General features: G+C 39.9%; 1 protein-coding gene across 1 annotated transcript in view; it reads right to left on the bottom strand.

Annotated features, from left to right (window-relative positions):
• The window catches only part of LOC122555285 (mucin-3A-like), a 462,531-nt gene that overhangs the window by 338,306 nt on the left and 102,672 nt on the right, over window positions 1-21,553 (bottom strand). Inside the window, exon 3 of the mRNA XM_043701128.1 lies at window positions 8,102-8,246. Coding sequence (XP_043557063.1) covers window positions 8,102-8,180 — 79 coding nt within the window. The 5' untranslated portion in view covers window positions 8,181-8,246. The remainder of the gene's footprint in view (window positions 1-8,101; window positions 8,247-21,553) is intronic.

Here is a 21,553-nt window from a genome sequence, read left to right as displayed (position 1 = left end):
CGCTGGCCCCAAAGTGCTCCCCCACTGACACCTCAGTCACCTGCCCTGCCTTATTTCCCAAGAGGATGTCAAGTTTTGCACCTTCTCTAGTAGGTACATCCATATACTGGGTCAGAAAATTGTCTTGTACGCACTTAACAAATTCCTCTACATCTAAACCTTTAACACTATGGCAGTCCCTGTCTATGTTTGGAAAGTTAAAATCCCCTACCATAACCACCCTACTATTCTTACAGGTAGCTGAGATCTCCTTACAAGTTTGTTTCTCAATTTCCCTCTGAGTATTATGGGTCTATAATACAATCCCAATAAGGTGATCATCCCTTTCTTATTTCTCAGTTCCATCCAAATAACTTCCCTGGATGTATTTCTGGGAATATCCTCCCTCAGTACAGCTGTAATGCTATCCCTTATCAAAAATGCCACTCCCCCTCCTCTCTTGCCGTAATAAGCTGAAGTGATTTACATGTGCAAAGTACTTGTATATTGAAAAACAAACCTTCAACAGTTCTCAGGTAGCAAGACCAGCCACCTGCTCCTGAATTACTTTGATTGACAATGACATCTGGTTTATTTAGGAAAGCAAGAACATCTGATTTATCAGTTTCAACATTTCCTATTGTTTAGATTTTACAGGGATTGATGTTAAAGCTGAGCCATTATGAATGTTCAACTGAGTTTCAAATTCTAATAAACTACTTAGCTTGGGGCTGAGTTCTCACTATGATTGAGTTTAAGAAGTTACTTTTTTTTGTATTTTAAATATTAAGTGTTATATGAGAAAAGTGTATATTTATTCTTATAACAGACTGAGTACTTGAAGAACTTTAGTATTTTTTAATGCCATTTATGAATGAGAGATTTTCAGTATGAAGTGTATTTGAATGACAGCCCTATTAGATTGTCAGAAATTTATCTCCTGTAACAATCATTTCCAATGTGAAGTCTGGAGATGGGGTGAGTGGCAGTGGAGGCAACATGGGTGTCATGGATGGCATGGGGATATGAATATGGCTGTATATGTGAATCAAGGTAAAGAATCTCAAGTTAATTTATTCCTCCTCATGACAGCATACACTTTATTTGTCTGCTGACATGAAAAGTACTTCTATAAAAACTAATCTTCTGCCGGCTCATGGCCCTGTTACATTATGCGTAACTTTTGCCTGCTGTAAGTCACCACCAGTGCATTAATCCTGGTCCCAGGAACCAGGAGTCTAAATTATTCAGAACTTTATTTTGGCCATAATTCAAGCCAAGACAAATTGTAAATGTAATTTAATATAACTGAAAACTTCAAATACAGCTTTGATAATAACTGCACTGCAAGTTATAATCACTTCCATATACATCAAACATTAACAAAATTTTAAAGGCTAAACGTACATCCATGGAATAACTCACCCAAAGATCATTTTTTTCCTTAACAATGCAGACAATGCAATAGTCTCTAAATTTTGCTCTGTCTTATAGTACATAGAGTAAAGTATCTTAAATAATAGAGTGCTGTATTTCCAAAATGTACTGCTAATGTGAATTGAGGAAAGTCAGTAAATGCCAGAACTTGTCTGTTGGCTTGCATTCTTCCTCTATGATTCTAAGCCAAGCGAGAGAGCGAGTTGGCTTGAAAATAATTTGCTTTCCCTGGCTCAATTTTCTATAGTTAATACAAAAATGGAAGGGGAGAGAGCAAGAGAGACAAAGAGAGTGAAGAGGGGTTTAAAAGAGTTCCATTCGTGTTACAAACTTACATTGATAATTTCAGATGTCAATTGCATTGTCTACATCATGTAAGTTAGTTTATTTTGATAGCCACACACCTCTGTTGGCTTTGTATGACTCTATGACTCTGTAATGACAGTGGAATTAAATGAAGCTAGTTTAAACATTTCTAGCTATTGTATTGTCGGACACATGCAGATGTCACATTTAATATCCTTCAACATATGTTCTGCCTGGCTTAAGCAAAGAATCAAATCAATTTGATGGGGATCGACATGTTGAATATTATACTCAGCTTAGAAAATGGAAAGGTGAACTAATAATTGTTGCTTCTACAAGGGCTGTCAGTTTAAATTGGTTGAATTAATATGAATTGAATCTAACAGTTAATGCTGAATATTCTCACCTCTGTTCAAAGACAGTCCGAGAATCATAGAGTCATGGAGATATACTACACGGAAACAGATCCTCTGGTCCAACTCATCCGAAACTAATCTAGTTCCATTTTCTAGCACTTAGCCCATATCCCCCTAAACACTTCTTATTCATATACCCATCCAGATGCCTTTTAAATGTTAGCATTAAACCAGCCTCCACCTCTTCATCTGGCAGCGCATTCCATACACACGTCATCCTCGGTGTGAAAAGTCCCCTCTCACCCTAAACCTATGCTATCTAGTTCTGGACTCCCCCACCCCAGGGAAAATACCTTGTCTATTTACCCTATCTATGCCCCTCATGATTTTATAAACCACTGTAAGGTTACCCCTCAGCCTCCTTCACTCCAGGGAAAATAGCCCTAGTCTATTCAACCTCTCCCTGTAGCTGAGTTAAATAGCTTTCATTTAAACAAGACCAGTTTATCTCATGTCTGAATCTGATTGCTTGCATCAATTGTTTGATTTAAGTCTAATCCCTACAGCCAACTTTAAATCAGCATAATTAGATGGAAGTAAAGGGGAAGACCATTTGAAACAGATCACAGTAAATAGCAATGTATCACTGCAGGGTAATATTGAGGCAGCAAATGCTTGCTAGAGCTGACATCTTTCAGATAAAATGTTAAACAAAGGCTCTGAGGCCCCCTCTGTCCTCAGATGATCATGAAATATCCCTTGGGATTATTCTACGAAGAAGAGGATTCTCCCCAGTGATTTGGTCAATGCTTATCCTTCAACCAACACCACTCAAAATTGATTAATATCTTATTTCTATTTCTGAGCTTTTTTGTTTAAAAATTGGCTGCCATCTTTCCTACATTACAATAGTGACTCCATTTAGTTGGTCATGAAAGTGCTTGGAGGTTTTGAGATTGTAAAAATTGCTATATAAATACAAGTGTTTACCCTCGCATCAATATTGACATTGCGAGAAACAAAATAAACATTAAATAAGTAGATGAATATCAGCAGCATCCAACTTTCATTATCCTCAGTGTATGTGTTTTGATATAACATAGAATAATGTGATGCACAGTCAAAAGTGCCATCTTTCAGATGAGGCATCAAACATTTCATGTCAGGGGGACATGAGTGATTTTAGAATGTGGAATGTTATAGTGTGGAATATTGTAGAAAATATGCACCATCTCTAAATAGAGAGGTTTTCTTAACAATAGAACACTATAGTGTTCCTGCCCATGCTGAAAAGACCCTAAACAGAATTCTTGGGAATCATCATCAATATTTCTACATGAATCCTGGCAGAACTTCAGAGACAGATAATTCTGCAGCATTGCACATTTTCATTCAAAATTAACTCTTCCTTGGCCTGTCCATTTGCATGTTTTTTTTTCAAGTAATGTGAAATAATCTCCCCGGAAAAAGTGATAACTGCAGATATAGGAGATCAGAGTTGAAGAGTGTGGTGCTGGAAAAGCACAGCCGGTCAGGCAGCATCCTAGCAGCAGGAAAATCGATGTATTGAGCATAACCTCTTCATCAGGAATGAGGCTTGTGGGCCAAGGAGGCTGGGAATGGTCGGGGCTGGGGGGGGAAGGTAGCTGGGAATGCCCCAGGTAGAGGAAGGTGGGGGTGAAGGTTATAGGTCTGAGAGGAGGGTGGAGCAGATAGGTGGGAAGGAAGATGGACAGGTAGGTCAAGAGGGCAGTGCTAAGTTGGAAGGTTGGATCTAGGATAAGGTGGTGGGAGGGGAAATGAGGAAACTGGTGAAATCCATATTGACCCGGTCTGGTTGGAGGGGCCCAAGGTGAAACATGAGGCGGTTTCCAGGCGTCGGGTGGTTAGGGTTTGGCAGTGGAGGAGGCCTAGGATCTGCATGTGTTTGGTAGAGTGGAAGGGGGAGTTAAAGTGTTCAGCCATGAGGCAGTGGGGTTGGTTGGTACACATGTCCCAGAGATGTTTTCTGAAACGATCAGCAAGTTGGTGTCCTGTCTCCCCATTATAGAGGAGACCACATTGGGAGCAATGTATACAGTGGAAATGCAGGCAAATCTTTGTCAGATGTAGAAGGATCCTTTGGAGCCTTGGACGGAGGTGAGGGGGGAGGTGTGGGCGCAGGTTTTGCCATTCTTGCAGTGGCAGGGGAAGGTGTCAGGAGGGCTGGGGAGGGTGGGTTGGTAGGGGGCATGGACCTGACAAGGTGAACAGGGATATAGGGAAGGTTTACATTGTGATTTCCATTTGCCATGATGATATTTTAATAAATTATCATTATTGCTGGGTACATAGTAATTACTTCCATCCTAATGCATGGAAGAAGTGAAAAGTTTTCCGCTACAAACAACATAATCTTAAATTGTGCATTCTTAATGGTGTTTTGGGAAGTAATAAAAGAAGCTAAAGGGCAATGTGGTCAAATGTGCTCTCCACTGGCAACATGTATTTATTCGAGTTTCCATAGGATAGTGTAGTCACGCGCAAGGCCACGATCTACCTTGAAACAATGACAGTGAACTGCCTTTTTGAATGCAGGTAAGTGATTTTGCTAAGGCACTTCAAAGGGCAATCAAGAGTTAACCACTTTTCTGTGGGTCTGGGATCAAATATAGTTCAGACCAAGTAAGAAGAGCAAATTTTATTCTCTAAAGGACATTAATGAATCAGAAGGATTTTTACAATATTCTGGTAGTTTCAAGGTCATTGCAATCAATGCTAACTTTTTAAAAATTTCAGATTTATTTCAAACATTGTGCTTAAACACTTCAGCTATCATCTCTCTGGATTTCTAGATATTTTTAATCAACCTGTTCAGGCATATTTTAACAAGTAGCTACGACAGGTAAGGCTTGAACCCAGATCTTTGGACCAAGAGGTAGGACACTACAACTATTCCACAAGAACCTCAGTCGCTGGACATACAAAGACATTGTCCTAATCAATCTGTTAAGAGATGTTATTACACCTTTGAAGAAGATGGGACTCAAACCCAGGCTTCTAACAGGGGCAGGGACACCACAACCGGATCACAAGAGCCCTCTCTCTGGACTACTATTGTACCCATGCTACACCATCCAAATCTGGCCAATTGATTAATGAATAATAAACACTTTTTATTGTGCATGTGCACTTGATCCTCATACTCGTACAAATGTTTTTTTAACTTTTCAAAAGTAAAATGGTAAAACAAAGAGAAGAGTCTGTGCATAGTGTTTGATCATTGAATACTTTATTTCTTTGAATGTTGAATATTAATGGAATGTTTGTTAAGTACATATGCATTTGTAAAATACATTTACTGTTTTTTCTGTTGGTTCTGAAGTGAATGAACTTAAATTGTTTCATAAAAGACTACTGCATAAGGCTAAAACAGTGTCAGCATAGCCACACCTTGCGGCTAGTCAGCAACTTCTCTTGAGCACACTGCATCAGGGTAAATCAATTAATTCTGACCTCGCAACAGGAAAGAACATTCTAAGAGAGCATAGCTTCCAAGCAGTGCCACAGAAATGTAGCACCAATTGTCCAACCAGTGCTCTTTTAGAGCATGGTTCCCACTGGAGTTACATACTTGATGAACTTATCAAAAAAAGGAATCATTGTAGGTCTTGGATTCCAGAAAAAGAACTGGTAATGTTAGAAATGCTCAGCAAATCAGGAAGCTACTGTAAAGCAAAGAAAATTATTAAATCTTTCGGTATTCCCCTTTTGTCAAGCTACAAGATATCCAGACATTCAATTCTGATGAAGGACCATCTGAATCATGTGATGGTTTCCTACAGAATTCAGACTGTACACAAAGGAAAGACTCTAAGCTAATATCTTCATTGATCTAATAGAAACACTACCAATGCTAGATTTAAAACTTTGTTGAGTAGATAAAGCTATGATTAGAACATGAAGGTTATTACTTAGGATTGCAAAGGTGTGAATTGGCACGGTGTATGATGCATCTTCTAGCCGCATTAGCTGCAACAGGACATTAATGTTAAATCTGGATGCGTAGCCACAGCACTAGTAGTGCTGGGAGGCCTAAACAGCAATTTTTAGTTTAGCTATTAAGATAGAAGCAGGAGCAATCATTACAATTAAAATGCATCTTTGTTACTTCTAGCTGTTACCAATATCACAAAAGTGCTGCTAAACTATGATGTCAAGAATAGGTGTGACAACAGGGGACCACAAAACAAATATCATTTAAGTGCAACTATATGCAAGCCATTGCAACCAAACCAAACAGATTAGTCTGATCAACCATCAGCCATCAGTGAAAGTGCGCTGTATGAAGCTACCCTGCTTCCAGCAGATTTGATTTGCTGCATGTCCATCATTTTACAAGGAAAGATGTCAATGACCAAAACATGCAGATAAAATGAAGTTTAAACAGACCAGAATTTATGATTGAAATTAGTGGTCTGTATATTCGCAAATCCTTGAAGACTGGATACAGAATGACTTAGCAAGTTGTTTTCTTATCTGAACGCAGCCCAAATTGAATGGGATAAAAATGTTATACCTCTGTTGGTTGCAGGATGCCATGAATCTAACCTAATGTTGGCAATCTTAAACTAATGGTGTTTGTCCACAACATAATATTGTCCATGAATTGACATTAGTTGACACTAAATTGTCAAGATCATTCAAAGATTGAAAGGTTGGATCTGATGTAAGTTATTGAATCCCATTTTACATCTTATTATCCCTGGACTAGGAGTGTCAATGGTGACAATCAATATCAGTTGAAGTGTGCGTTCCACGTCATTATTGTGCTTCACTTCCATAAGACCTACCTTCCAAAGTTAAGACATAACTCTATTTGATACTTGATTAAGATAATGTAAGCTTTAATAATTTGGCTTTAGTTCAGTTTCATAACAGTCCAATATTCAAATGGTTGAACCATTTATTCAATTTAAATGCTAATTCTCATAATTTTCAGAATCCAAGTATTCTGAATTTCCGTAAAACAGTACTATGTCAAGCAGTTGGAGTGCAGTGAGCAAGGCATTTAAGAGATCATAGAATCATAGCATCCTACAGTGCAGAAAGAGGCCAGAAAAAGTCTGCACAAGCCTCCTTACAGCATCCCACCCAAACTCAGACTCTCACTCTATCCCTGTAACCAGACATTTAGCATGGTTAACCTATCTAGCCTGCACATCTCTGCACACTACCAACAATTTAGCACGGCCAGTCCACTGAACTCCACGTCTTTGGACTGGGGAGGAAGCCAGAACACCGGGAGAATATGCAAACCCCCACACAGACAGTCACCCAAGGCTGGAATCAAACCTGCTCCGGGACAACTTGAAGTGGAATACTATTGGTAAAGGTAAAAAGGTAAAAACTAGGTCAAAGCCTTACCTGAAATTGCCCTGGGCTGACTTGCAAACTATGCTATTGACTTCAGTCTGCGTGCTACACATTTTAAAATAAACTTGAGATAATACTACATGATCAAATAGTCCTTTAAGAACAGAATGTTGAGGCATTTTGTTCAGATTTTTAAAAAAATCTATACAATATAGCTCCCCCAATTGATCAACAAGTGAACCAGCACTGATTGGCTATATCCCAGCTTGGGATGACTGTGTTTAGTTGACCTCCACCGTGGCTGCAGTAGGGGAGCTACAATTGGTCCCACTTGCCCTTGGTTGTCAATGTTTTCATTCCACTTATCTCCAATGGAAGAGTTTGTACATGTGTACATGTTCGGGTGGGGAGAGGGTCGGAAAGTCCAATTAAGACAGAGTGGGTCAGCAATGAAGTTTCTGGCAGCCAAAGCATTCGCTCACATTTTGTATCAACATTCACCAAATGCATAACGGAATTGAACCTCACCGGGTTGCAGAAGGCCAGAGAAAATTGAGGGGGCAAAATTAAAACAAAAGAAAATTGAATGTTTGCAATTGCTTTTAAAAAGGATGCCTTTTTTGTAATTCAAATTTACACCATTATTCTGGAATTGACATACTACTTACCTCTTGGTAATGTTCTTGCATTATCCACCAAAGTTAGAACAATCCCACCGAATATAACGAAAAGAAATTTGACAGACATGTCGCGAAGGAGCCGGGAGAAGTGAGGCTTTCTTTTAGAGATGTGGATCAGTAATGAAGCCTGAAACTTAAAAGTAAGACACCATCAGCTGTAGTGGGAGGAGAGCTCGCGTCGTCAGCCGTCACATACAAAGCTGGGGGAGAAACTGGCAATCTTTCCAAAGCCGTAAAAGTCAACTTCGAGTTGTCCAACCCATGCTGTAATACGTTTTGATAACTCCTGCTAACTGAGAGAAAAATAATTCGTTTTGTAGTGACCGTATTGCTCTGAAATCGAAGACTTGAACTGAGTCGAAATGAGACTCCTCTTGGCAGTTCACATTTTACAAACAGCTTTTCTCCCATTCACATTTTAATGAGTTTGATTTTTATTTAGTGAAATGCAAACTTATTTCTGAATTGTTTAATGGAGATTGTCCATATATGTCCACAAATACTGCATGTGCACTCGTTGCCCTCTTGTAATATTCTGAAAGATAGTATACACAATGTGCATGCACATACACAACACTTCAGATTGAGCCGAAGCCTTAACGTTTAACTGCTTGGCTGCCGTTATTAACCTGTGAATCATCTCCACTCTTCTGTAGCAGGGCAGTTTAATCCAAGTGTTAAAGACGTGTTTAACTTGTATGCATTTGAAAGAAAACTCACCTTGTTACAAATTAGAATCAGATAATGATCAGACTATGATTCTTTCCGAAATTTCGTTCATTCTGCTTCTATCAGACGCGCATCTGTTGAATTGTGAGAAATAGCTGTTGATGATATCAGGGACGCCTCTTCATCCAAAGTTGCAGTTGGAAGCAGACCATTCATTTGTGAATATCACGAACGTACTTTCAACGAAACAGGCTGTCCCAAATAATGCAGATCCTGCATGTGCATTACTTCTGATAGTGTTCTACCTGTGTAATTTATTGCATTTCTGGCATTCAAATATTACTTATTGTAACATTGCCAATAAGGAACACACTTTCAGCGTATATTATTCATGTAGTTACAATGAACATTTTGTGTACATTAGTATATTTTGGGAAAATACACCTCCTGAAATCAAAACTGTGTTGGTTCTGTCTTCAAGCACCACATCAGGATCTAGGAGCATTTACCAGGTTGGTATTTCAGGACAGTACTGGAGGTATGCTTTTCAACATGTTCCAAATCAGATTTTAAATCAAGGTCCTGTTCGAACATTCACTTTAATGTTAAATATTGCAAGGCACCATTTTAAAAAAAAATGTATCTTCCAATGCCTTTCCTACTTCATTCAATGCCACATAAAAATAATTAGAGTATGGGGTAACTTTTTTTTCATTGTGATTTGTACCGGCTGTTACGTTTGCAAACGTACATGGGAATGCAAATGTTGACATGCTAAACATATAGAAATATTTCTTCTTTTCAAATCCATCCAAAATTGAAGGGTTCAAAAACCTGCTGAAGCCCTCGTCCTCACCTTTCCTACCTCTGAGAGTGAACTATGGTAGTGCTCTCCTAGTGAGTGTTTATCTTCCATAAACTTTATCTCACTCAAAACTCCACTACTCTGTCCTTTTATTCTCCACCACTGCCACCATCAGTGTGTGCTGGCTGCCATGTTAAAATCCCATCAAAACCACACTCAAGCAAGAGGTCATTGCCCACATTGGAACCAATGACATAGGATTCTGAAGGGAGATTACAGAGAGTTTGGCAGGAATTAAAAAAGGAGGTCCTTGAGAGTAGTAACATCTGGATTACTCACAGTGCTACAAGCTAGTGAGGGCAGGAATAGGACGATAGAGCAGATGAATGCATGGCTTAGGAGCTGGTGTATGGGAGAAGGATTCACATTTTTGGATCATTGGAATCTCTTTTGGGGTAGAAGTGACCTGTACAAGAAGGAGGGATTGCACCTAAATTGGAAGGGGACTAATATACTGACGGAGATTTGCTTGAGCTGCTCGGGAGGATTTAAACTAGTAAGGTTGGGGGGTAGGGGTGTGGGGGTGGGGAGCTGGTGGGACAGCTTAATGTTCCAGGATACAAATACTACAGGAAGGATAGAAAGGGAGGCAAGAGAGGAGGAGGAGTGGCATTTTTGATAAGGGATAGCATTACAGCTGTGCTGAGGGAGGATATTCCCAGAAATACATCCAGGGAAGTTATTTGGGTGGAACTGAGAAATAAGAAAGGGATGATCACCTTATTGGGATTGTATTATAGACCCCCTAATATTCAGAGGGAAATTGAGAAACAAACTTGTAAGGAGATCTCAGCTATCTGTAAGAATAATAGGGTGGTTATGGTAGGGGATTTTAACTTTCCAAACCGACAGGTACTGCCATAGTGTTAAAGGTTTAGATGGAGAGGAATTTGTTAAGTGTCTACAAGAAACTTTTCTGATTCAGTATGTGGATGTACCGACTAGACTAGGTGCACTTTGGGGCCAGCGATTATAATTCTAATAGATTTAAAATAGTGATGGAAAAGGATAGACCAGACCTAAAAGTTGAAGTTCTAAATTGGAGAGCGGCCAATTTTGACAGTATTAAGTAAGAACTTTCAAAAGCTGATTTGGGGCAGATGTTCGCAGGTAAAGGGTTGGCTGGAAAATGGGAAGCCTTCAGAAATGAGATAATGAGAATCCAGAGAAAGTATATTCCTGTCAGGGTGGAAGGAAAGGCTGGTAGGTATAGGGAATGGTGGATGACTAAAGAAATTGAGGGTTTGGTTAAGAAAAAGAAGGAAGCATATGTAAGGTATAGACAGGATAGATTGAGTGAACCCTTAGAAGAGTATAAAGGCAGTAGGAGTATATTTGAGAGGGAAATCAGGAGGGCAAAAAGGGGACATTGAGATAGCGTTGGCAAATAGAATTAAGGAGAATCCAAAGGGGTTTTTACAAATACATTAAGGACAAAAGGGTAACTAGGGAGAGAATAGGGCCCCTCAAAGGTGGCCTTTATGTGGAGCCGTAGAAAATGGGGGAAATACTAAACTAGTACTTTGCATCAGTACTTACTATGGAAAAGGACATGGAAGATATAGAATGTGGGGAAATAGATGGTGACATCTTGAAAGATGTCCATATTACAGAGTAAGAAGTGCTGGATGTCTTGAAATGCTGAAAAGTGTATAAGTCCCCAGGACATGATCAGGTGTACCCGAGAACTCTGTGGGAAGCTAGAGAAGTGATTGCTGGGTCTCTTCCTGAGATATTTGTATCATCGATAGTCACAGGTGAGGTGCCGGAAGACTGGAGGTTGGCAAACATGGTGCCAGTGTTTAAGAAGGGTGGTAAGGACAAGCCAGGGAACTATAGACCAGTGAGCCTGATGTCAGTGGTGGGCAAGTTGTTGGAGGGAATGCTGAGGGACAGGATGTACATGTATTTGGAAATGCAAGGACTGATTCGGGATAGTCAACACGGCTTTGTGTGTGGGAAATCATGTCTCACAAACTTGATTGAGTTTTTTGAAGAAGTAACAAAGAGGATTGATGAGGTCATCGTGGTAGATGTGATCTATATGGAATTCAGTAAGGCGTTCAATAAGGTTCCCCATAGAAGACTGGTTAGCAAGGTTAGATCTCATGGAATACAGGGAGAACTAGCCATTTGGATACAGAACTGTCTCAAAGGTAGAAGACAGAGGGTGGTGGTGGAGGGTTGTTTTTCAGACTGGAGGCCTGTGATCAGTGGAGTGCCACAAGGATCAGGCTTCTCTACTTTTTGTAATTTGTGTAATTGATTTGGATGTGAGCATAAGAGGTACAGTTAGTAAGTTTGCAGATGACACCAAAATTGGAGGTGTAGTGGACAGTGAAGAGGGTTACCTCAAATTATAACAGGATCTTGACCAGATGGGCCAATGGGCTGAGAAGTGGCAGATGGAGTTTAATTCAAATAAATGTGAGGTGCTGCATTTTGGGAAAGCAAATCTTAGCAGGATTTATACACTTAATGATAAGGTCCTAGAGAGTGTTGCTGAACAAAGAGACCTTGGAGTGCAGGTTCATAGTTCCATGAAAGTGGAGTCGCAGGAAGATAGGATAGTGAAGAAGGCGTTTGGTATGCTTTCCTTTATTGGTCAGAGTATTGATTACAGGAGTTGGGGGGTCATACTGCAGCTGTACAGGACGTTGGTTAGGCCACTGTTGGAATATTGCTTGCAATTCTGGTCCCCTTCCTATTGGAAAGATGGTATGAAACTTGAAAGGGTTCAGAAAAGATTGACAAGGATGTTGCCAGGGTCAGAGAATTTGAGTTATAGGGAGAGGGTGAACAAGCTGGGGCTGTTTTCCCTGGAGCATCGGCGGCTGAGGGGTGATCTTATAGAGGTTTATAAAATCATGAGGAGCATGGATAGGGTAAATAGACAAGGTGCTTTCCCTGGGGTTGGGGAGTCCAGAACTACAGGGCATAGGTTTAGGGTGAGAGGGGAAAGATATAAAAGAGACCTAAGGGGCAACGTTTTCACACAGAGGGTGGTATCTGTGTGGAATGAGCTGCCAGAGGAAGTGGTGGAGGCTGGTACAATTGCAACATTTAAAAGGCATTTGGATGGGTATATGAATAGGAAGGATTTGGAGCGATATGGGCCGGGTGCTGGCAGGTTGGACTAGATTGGGTTGGGACATCTGGTCAGCATGGACGGGTTGGACCGAAGGGTCTGTTTCCATGCTGTACATCTCTATGACTCTATAACTCTAATCTCCCATTGTTGAAAAACCTTCCTAGAATGCCTCATATGCATTGCTCACTCCAACATTAGAGATTGGACCTCATCTGTATAAATACACACTACCCTTGGGAATCTCTTCTATCGCTCTTTGCAATGTTTCACCTCACTACCCTTCTTTTAAGACCTGCCATTAAACCAACTTCTTTGACCAATGTTCTAGTCACTCATACTTTGCCTTTGTAAAAATGTTTCTCTGATTATATTTTTAGGAATTGCCTTGGGATGTTTTACAAAGTTGAAGACATTTTATAAATACATGTTACTGCTGTTGGAGAAACATGCATCATCATCCCAAGAAATGTTGTCAGTCCGTGCAGTTTGCCTCCACTACCGGAGGTTACATCCCACAGTATATTACGATCTCTATTTATATCAAGCGGTATTCATCTATTAAACACCAAATTGAACCTTTTATATTATGTCTTTGCTGACAGTACTCAGATCAATTTTAAATGTTTCCCCACAGAAGACACTACTTTTTAGATTACCTACAGTGTGGAAACAGGCCCTTCAGCCCAACAATTCCACACTGACCCTCCAAAGACCAACCCACCCAGACCTATTCCCCTACATTCACCCCAGACTAATGCACCTGACACTATGGGCAATTTAGCATGGCCAATTCACCTGACCTGCACATCTTTGCACTATGGGAGGAAACTGGAGCACCCAGAGGAAACCCACGCAGACACGGGGAGAATGCGCAAACTCCACACAGACAGTTGCCCAAGGTGGGAATTGAACCCAGGTCCCTGGCACTGTGGGGCAGTAGTGCTAACCATTGAGCCACCGTGCCACCCCTTAAAAGCTTCTTCCCTGACCGGGAATCAAACACGGGCTGCAGCAGTGAGAGCGCCGAATCCTAACCTCTAGGATTCGGTCTCTGTTTTTCCATCTGATCCTTACCTATTTGAAAAAAAATCCAGAAGAGTGTTTTTTTAAAAAAGGCACAAGTTAATATTTTGTCAAACAGAAACAACCAAACTGTTCCTGGGACCAACAAATGGTTGGTGAGCACTTGATTTCTTTAAAAAGAAATTTTTTACTGGAAATGTCAGCTTTGTGGAAATCCCAGAAAATAATTCCACTATCATGTTGCTTTGTTCTTGGACTTGGCTAATTTTACATTAAAAAGCCGGATTTTGTGGTCAGCAATGAAGAAATGGCATGCACCATGAAGCAAGCTTTCCACAAAAATTTAGCAATTGATGTAGCATGGATTTCCCCTTTCTTGATTTCATGTTGAATTTGGCGTCAACCCAAGAGGATCCCCAGGCATAATCGGACAACACAAGTTGCCAATTACATGAAGTAGACAATTGGTATTGCCATTGCATTGTTACTGTGAAAGAAATCAGATGATAAAATGCACTGATTATCCTGTAATTTTAATTAAATTTAACAGAGAGTGAAATAAATGATTGGAATACACAAATGATATGAGGGTAGGAAATGAAATACTATAAAGAAAACAATTTGAAAAACATAATGTTATAAAAAGGGTGAACTTTTTAATTTTAAGTGAGAAATGTAAAAATATAAAATTTGCTTTCTAGGTCCAGAGAGGATTTTCAGCAGTAATTATAAACTTAATATGCCATTTAGATCTCATTCAAAGGTATTGCTATGATGTTCAAGTGTTTCTTCCTGCATAGAAACTAGGCGCACAATTAGGACATTTGGCCCTTTGAGCCTGCGCTACCATTCAACTCAGTGCCCTGTTCTCAGTTTCTCCCCACATCTTTTGTCACTTTAATCACAGGAACCCCATCAGTAAGGAGTCTGAAGTGTTTTGAGGTGAAACCCAAGAAGGGTTGATAGCACCACCGTGAAAATTACTCCAAACCTTGTTGTCCATAGTCACTTTCTGAGACCTTCAAGAAGTCCTTTACTCAACTCGACAAAGCACAGCAGCCCCCAGCATGGCTTTGCACGGGCACCAGCAAGAGTTCTTGGGCAATTCTCAGTGTCTCTAATTGCCAAGATCTCTTTCAGGCCAATTAAGCCATTTCAAGAGCAAGTCAGAGATCAAGTTCCCAGCAGTTCAGTGATTTCTGTTCTTTACACTGATTGTGGTCTTTGAGGACTTGAATAGCGCAATCTGGAAAACACAGAATCATGAACAGCAACTTCTTGTTTTCCATTTTTACTGTGCATGCACAGCCTCTAGAGGCTTGCTGACAGTTCCAGAGAAGTGATTAAGACGAATGCTGACACTTTAATGATCATTACTATAGCAAAGTTCAGGCCAGTAGACTATCAAACACTGTCAACAGGCTCCCAGAGAAACTCCAACCTCTGTGTGCAAACTCGCTTGGAATAGGAAGGGACAAAAATGGCTGACACATACAGATATCTGCAGAGTATAGCCTGGGAGTTCAATTATTTTTAATCTTTTAACAATAGAAACCTAGCCTAAGCAATCAGTTGCAGAGGCTTAGGGTGGTTCTTAAAACTTTACATACTTTCAGTGACACGATAGTAACTTTGGATGTCAGTGGAAAATTATGCCTTAGTTTTTGAGTTGACTGCTGCACTGTGTTTTTTAGCCAATACTGAATATGTGGAGTTTTGTTAAACTTTAGTCCTGTATAATGTTTCCTCCCATCTTGTATTTTAATCAAGAATTTTGTCAGATGTTTGGCTTGAATGTTGAGGGAAATCACCTTCTCTGCAATCGGATAGAGTAATATTAAATAACAGCAATCTATTTTTTGGTGATGAAATAGGTTTTAATTGTTACAAGATATTATAATACCATTGAACTGTTCTTTAGTACAGTATTTATAAAGATTTAATTTTTGTTTATGGGATCATGTTTAAGGTCAGATTTTAAGTTAGATGTGGCAGTGATATTTGACTCTAGGTATGTGCAAAACTTTAGCTTTCTCTCCTTTATTTGAAGCAACCAATGAACTTTAACAAAGTTTAATTTATGGATTTTCATGGTACTAGTTTTTCGGATCCAAAATCTCCCAAAGCCCTTCTAAAAACAGTGCTTTTTTGAGAAAAAAAAAGGAATGCTCACTATCTAATTTTTTTAAAATAATAAATTCTTCAATCCCTACTTCTGCAAATATTTTCTGTTTAATTTTTTTAGTATCATTGTTTAAAACATGCACAGTGGTGCAAGTATCAGAACGTTGATTCATTGGACCAGACAGGGAGGTGATGGCTTAGTAGTATTATTGCTGGATGGTTAATCCAGAGAGTCAGGTTCAAATCCCACCATGGTAGAATTTGATAAAAATCTGGACTTAAGAGTCTACTGATGACTATAAACCAATTGTTGGGAAAAACCTAGTTGGTTCAATAATGCTCTTTAGGGAAGGAAACTACCATCCTTACCTGGTCTGTCCTACATGTGACTCCAGACCCACAGCAATATGATTGACTCTTAATTGCCCTCTGAGATGGGCATTAAATGCTGGCCTAGGTGGTGATGCATTCATCCCATGAATGAATTTAAAAAAGAATCTTTAAAGGACCAGCGAAGAGGAGGAACCAAGGAAATGTGGTTGTCACTAAATAATAGCTCTCTGACATCAGTATGATCTGGTTAAGAGGGCTGTCAGTCTGGGTTTGGAGTTTTCAAGTTGTTCAGCGGAACCCAAACAGGCTTTGCAAAGTTGTCATGGTCACCATTGGGCCTGGTGATTTTATTTATGCAGTTGCTTGAGGGTGAAAGCTGAGGTTTGCCAGCACCAGTATGGGCATTGTAGCAAACCTTTTCTCCGAGTCATTTTCCTGGTCCTCCAAAGAGCTGCCTGTTTAACTCAACAGTCCCCAACATGTCTTGGCCTCTGCCTCCAGGCAGACCCTACTTAACCTTAAGTATTGTCTGGATCTTTCAAAATAATCTTGGAAAAAACATATAAACCACAAGTTAGGTGACACCACATTCTAAGTGTGGTAGCATTTAATCAAAGCAAGTTAAAGTAATTGGTCTGGTAGGGTCTTCCCCTTCTGCATTTTGGTTGACTGCATTTCACTGATTACAAAGTAATTCTCAACTGTTCTCTTGATTGACAGCTTTGTTATTGTGGAGAAAGTGAGGGCTGCAGATGCTGGAGATCAGAGCTGAAAATGTGTTGCTGGAAAAGCGCAGCAGGTCAGGCTTTCCTGAAGAAGGGCTTATGCCCGAAACGTCGATTCTCCTGTTCCTTGGATGCTGCCTGACCTGCTGTGCTTTTCCAGCAACACATTTTCAGCTTTGTTATTGTGCCAGCTTTAACTTCTCTTCTGTAGTCAGTGATTTAAGTCTTGTTGTGCAGGGGTAGTGCCTCTATAACTGGGTTCCAGTGCAGACTTGACAACTTGATGGTTTATGATTCATGAAATAGCCAGACAGTTTGAGTGTCAACTTACAAATCCTTTCAACTTATGCCAGTGATAGGCAGTAAGAACGGGAGAGAGACTCCTGTTTAGCCATCTGCAGAAGGCAATGGCAAACTCCTTGCTGTAGCTTGCTGAGTATAGGCATGGGCCAACAGAGTCCATGGTCACCAAAGCCCTTTTTGGAAATGGTACCTGATGAGAGAGGAGTTGGTGGATTGTAACATAATGCCTTGACGGAGCAAAACATCCCAAGGGGCTTGTTTCCTTTTGACTTCATCTTACCTGAAGATGAAATATGGCTCAAGGAAACGTAATGGGACACAAATTGAAATAAAACATATAATAAACATTTGAAATTCCAAAATACCTAATGTAAGGTTTTCTTTCTCAAATCACAAATTACACACTAATTTAGTTGATACATATGCACATCACATATGTGTATTTTGGAACACAGCATGGAAGCTGATAGGTGCCTTATAAGGTGTTCACATTATTTGGATGGACAGATAGAAAACTGTTATAAATTAGAGAAAAATTAAAGACATTTTAAATGTTTGCTCAAGTATCTGGATCCAACAAAATATTGGTCAATCATCTGCATATTGATGATGGACTCTCTCTGAAATATTGCATTCTGGCATCTGATTTTCAGTATGGTATGCTTGCCTTTATCAGTCAGTGCATTAAGTATAGGAGTTAAAAGGTCATGTTGCAGCTGTACATGACATTGGTTAGGCCACTACTGGAATATTGCATGCACTTGTGGTCACCCCACTTTGGAAGGATGTTGAGGAACTTGAAACGGTTCAGAAAAGATTTACAAAGATGTTGCCAGGGTTGGAGGGTTTGAGCTATAGGGAGAGGCTGAATAGACTGGGCTATTTTCCCTGGAGCATAGGAGGCTGAGGGGTGACCTTATTGAAGTTTATAAAATTATGAGGGGCATGGATAGGGTAAATAGACAAGGTCGTTTCCCAGAGTGGGAACGTTCAAAACTAGAGGGCATAGGTTTAAGGTGAGAGGAGAAAGATTTAAAAGCTACCGAAGGGGCAGACCTTTCACGCAGAGGTTGGTGTATGTATGGCATAAAGTGCCAGAGGAAGTGATGGAGGCTGGTACAATTACGATATTTACAAGGCATCTGGATGGGTAGCTGAAAATGTGTTGCTGGAAAAGCGCAGCAGGTCAGGCAGCATCCAGCCCGAAACGTCGATTCTCCTGTTCCCTGGATGCTGCCTGACCTGCTGCGCTTTTCCAGCAACACATTTTCAGCTCTGATCTCCAGCATCTGCAGATCTCACTTTCTCCATCTGGATGGGTATATGAATAGGAAGGGTTTAGTGGGATATGGACCAAATGCTGCCAAATGAGGGAAGATGGGACTAGATTAATTTAGGATGTCTACTCCGCATGGACAAGTTCGACCAAAGTTCTGTTTCCATGCTGTATATTTTTATGACTCTATGACTCTATGCAATTGCTCAGTTCTAAATTGTGAGGATTCCAGCAATAATATACTTTTAAAAATACATTTAAGTCAAAAATCTGTTCTTCATAGTTTTGTATGGATGAGTTTGGTTTGTAAATATATTTAATGAAATATATAAAAGCTCCCTCTGCTGAATGTAGAGGCTACTGCATTATATATATTTTATTAATAATAAATTTATTATTTTAATTCTGAAAACTTTGAGATAATTGAACACTTGCTTGGTATGCATCCAGCTTTATTTTATGCTTTAATAGAATTTCAATGCGAAAATGGTTAAAGTTGGCATAGAGTATGTGAGTTCCTCAGAGTAATGGTGCGAATAATAACATAGAGCAAAAGTAATAAATCGTGAGATAAAAATAATTTATTAACCTGCGGCATGATGGTGGTGCAATATAAGGTGTATGAATTATTGATACATTTCAATATAATTTATTTAAGTGTTTTGAGTTCAAACTAGTGGCTTGTGACCTTTGACCTCTATGCATGAAGGGGTGTAATGATTAACTTCAGAGTCAAGATTAGAGTGGTGCTGGAAAAGCACAGCAGGTCAGGCAGCATCCAAGGAGCAGGAAAATCGATGTTTCGAGCAGGAGCCCTTCATCAGAAATGATTAACTTGTTAGGCTTCTGGAGATATGATTTTGTTTTAGGGAGGGTTCTTGGAATGCCAATGAGAATTTGTTTGCATTGGGACAGTTTTATCAGCAGGTAGACAGGGTAAATATCAAAAAGCATTTGCTTTCTTTCATTTAGAAGAATTAGGACTTATTTTTTGCTTAAGAATAAAACCCATTGAAAATTTGAAGCAAAATCAGAAATTGTTGGAAAAACTCAGCAGGGGTTACAGCATCTATGGAGAGTTAACATTTCGGGTCCAGTGATACTTCTTTAGAACTCATTGAAAAAATTTGATCTCTTTCAGAGGTCTCAAGAAATTGCAGATGTATTCAGTCAAGTCAATTCACTGTTTGTGGTATCAAAAATCAACTGGAGACATTGCAAACTGCCAGGGCAATGGACCCTGACAACAGTCCTGCTGCAGTACTGAAGAGATGTACTCCAGAACTTGCTGTACCCCTAGCCAGGCTGTTCCAGCATTGACCTTACAATGTGGGAAACTGTCCATGTATGGCACCACAGAATTGTTCCAAAACAGAAAGAGCTCATTTGGACCATTGCACCTGCACTAGTCCTAATAACTAGTATCAATCTTCTGCATTTTCCCATATGCCTACATACAATTTCCATCTTGATAATCAAAAAATGCTCACTTGAATGCTTCAATTGTACCTGCCTCCATTATATTTTCAGGCAGTGCATTCCATGCCCTAATTCACTATGTGAAATGGTTTTTTTTTCTCACATCACCTTTGCTTCTTTTGCACATCACTTTAAGTCTGTGCCATCTTATTCTTATTTTCGTTTACGATTATGAACAGCTTTTACCTGTTTACGCTATCCAGCCCACTCATGATTTTGAAAAACTCTACCAAATCTCTGCTCAGCCTTTTTCCCTCCAAAGAGAACTGTCTGAACTTCTTCAATCAATCCCCAAAAGTGAAGTTTCTCATTCCTGGACCTATTCCTGTAAAATTGTTACTACACTCTCTCCAATGCATCCACATCTTTCTATAATGCAGCACCCACAACTGTCCACAATACCCCAGATGAGATCGAACAAGCGTACACGTTTAACATCACCTACCTACTCTTGTACTCTATTCCTCTAAATAGAGCTGAGAACACTGTATGCCTTACTAACTCCTCTCCCCATCTGTCCTGCCACTTCAAGGAAATGTGTGCACATACACCTAAAGCCTTTTGATCCTGTACTCCTCATTTAGAATTGTACCCCTCTATTTTGTATTGCCTTTCAATGTTCTTCTGACTGAAGTTCATTATCTCACACTTGGCTGCATTGAACTTCATCTGCCACCTGCCTACCCACTCCACCAACTTGAAATGTACACGAAAAGCAGAATACATCCAACTTGGCTAATTATCACCACATCAGTCTACTTTCAATCAACAGTAATGTGATACAAGTTGTCATCCTCAGTGCTGCCAAGAAGCACTTGCTTAGCAATAATGTGTATATTGACACTCAATTTAGATTCAACATGGCCACCCTGCTTCATTCACCTTGACACAGCCATGGTTCAAACCAAGCCAAATGAGCTGAATTCCAAAAATGACTACCCTTGACATTAAGGCCACATTTGACCAAGTAGCTACAAGAGACCAAACAAAACAAAGTCAATAGATAGAGGGTCAGACCCCTCCTCTGTTTACAGTCATACCTGGCATGAAAGAAGATGGTGGTGATTGCTGGAGGTCAGTCATAGCAGTTTCATGACACCGCTGCAGAAGTTACTCAGGGTAGAGTTCTGGGCCCAACTATTTTCAGCTGCTTTAGCGTTAATCTTCCTTCCGTCATAAGATCAGAACGGGGGGGTTTCGATGAATTTTGCACAATATTCAGCATTATTAGTGAATCCTCAGAAACCGAGGTAGTCCATGTCCAAATGCAGCAAATCCAATATCCAGGTTTGAGTTGACATGTGGCAAGTAATATTTGTGCCACATAGAACCAAGCAATGACCATTTCCAACATCACCTCTTGACAGTCAGTGGCATTACCATTGTTGAATTTCCCCATTATTAACATCCTTGAGCTTACCATTGAACTGAAACTGAATTGGATTAGTCATTAGCAAATACTGTGGTTACAATAGCTGATCGGAGACTGGGAATCCTGCAGTGAGTGACTCACCTCCTGACTCTCGAAAGTCTGTCCAACATTTACAGTCAG

The sequence above is a fragment of the Chiloscyllium plagiosum genome, chromosome 12 (genome assembly GCF_004010195.1).
Source record: "Chiloscyllium plagiosum isolate BGI_BamShark_2017 chromosome 12, ASM401019v2, whole genome shotgun sequence".
Classification (NCBI taxonomy): domain Eukaryota; kingdom Metazoa; phylum Chordata; class Chondrichthyes; order Orectolobiformes; family Hemiscylliidae; genus Chiloscyllium; species Chiloscyllium plagiosum.
Note: the sequence above shows the minus strand (reverse complement) of the source record. Positions and strands in the feature narration are given on the sequence as shown.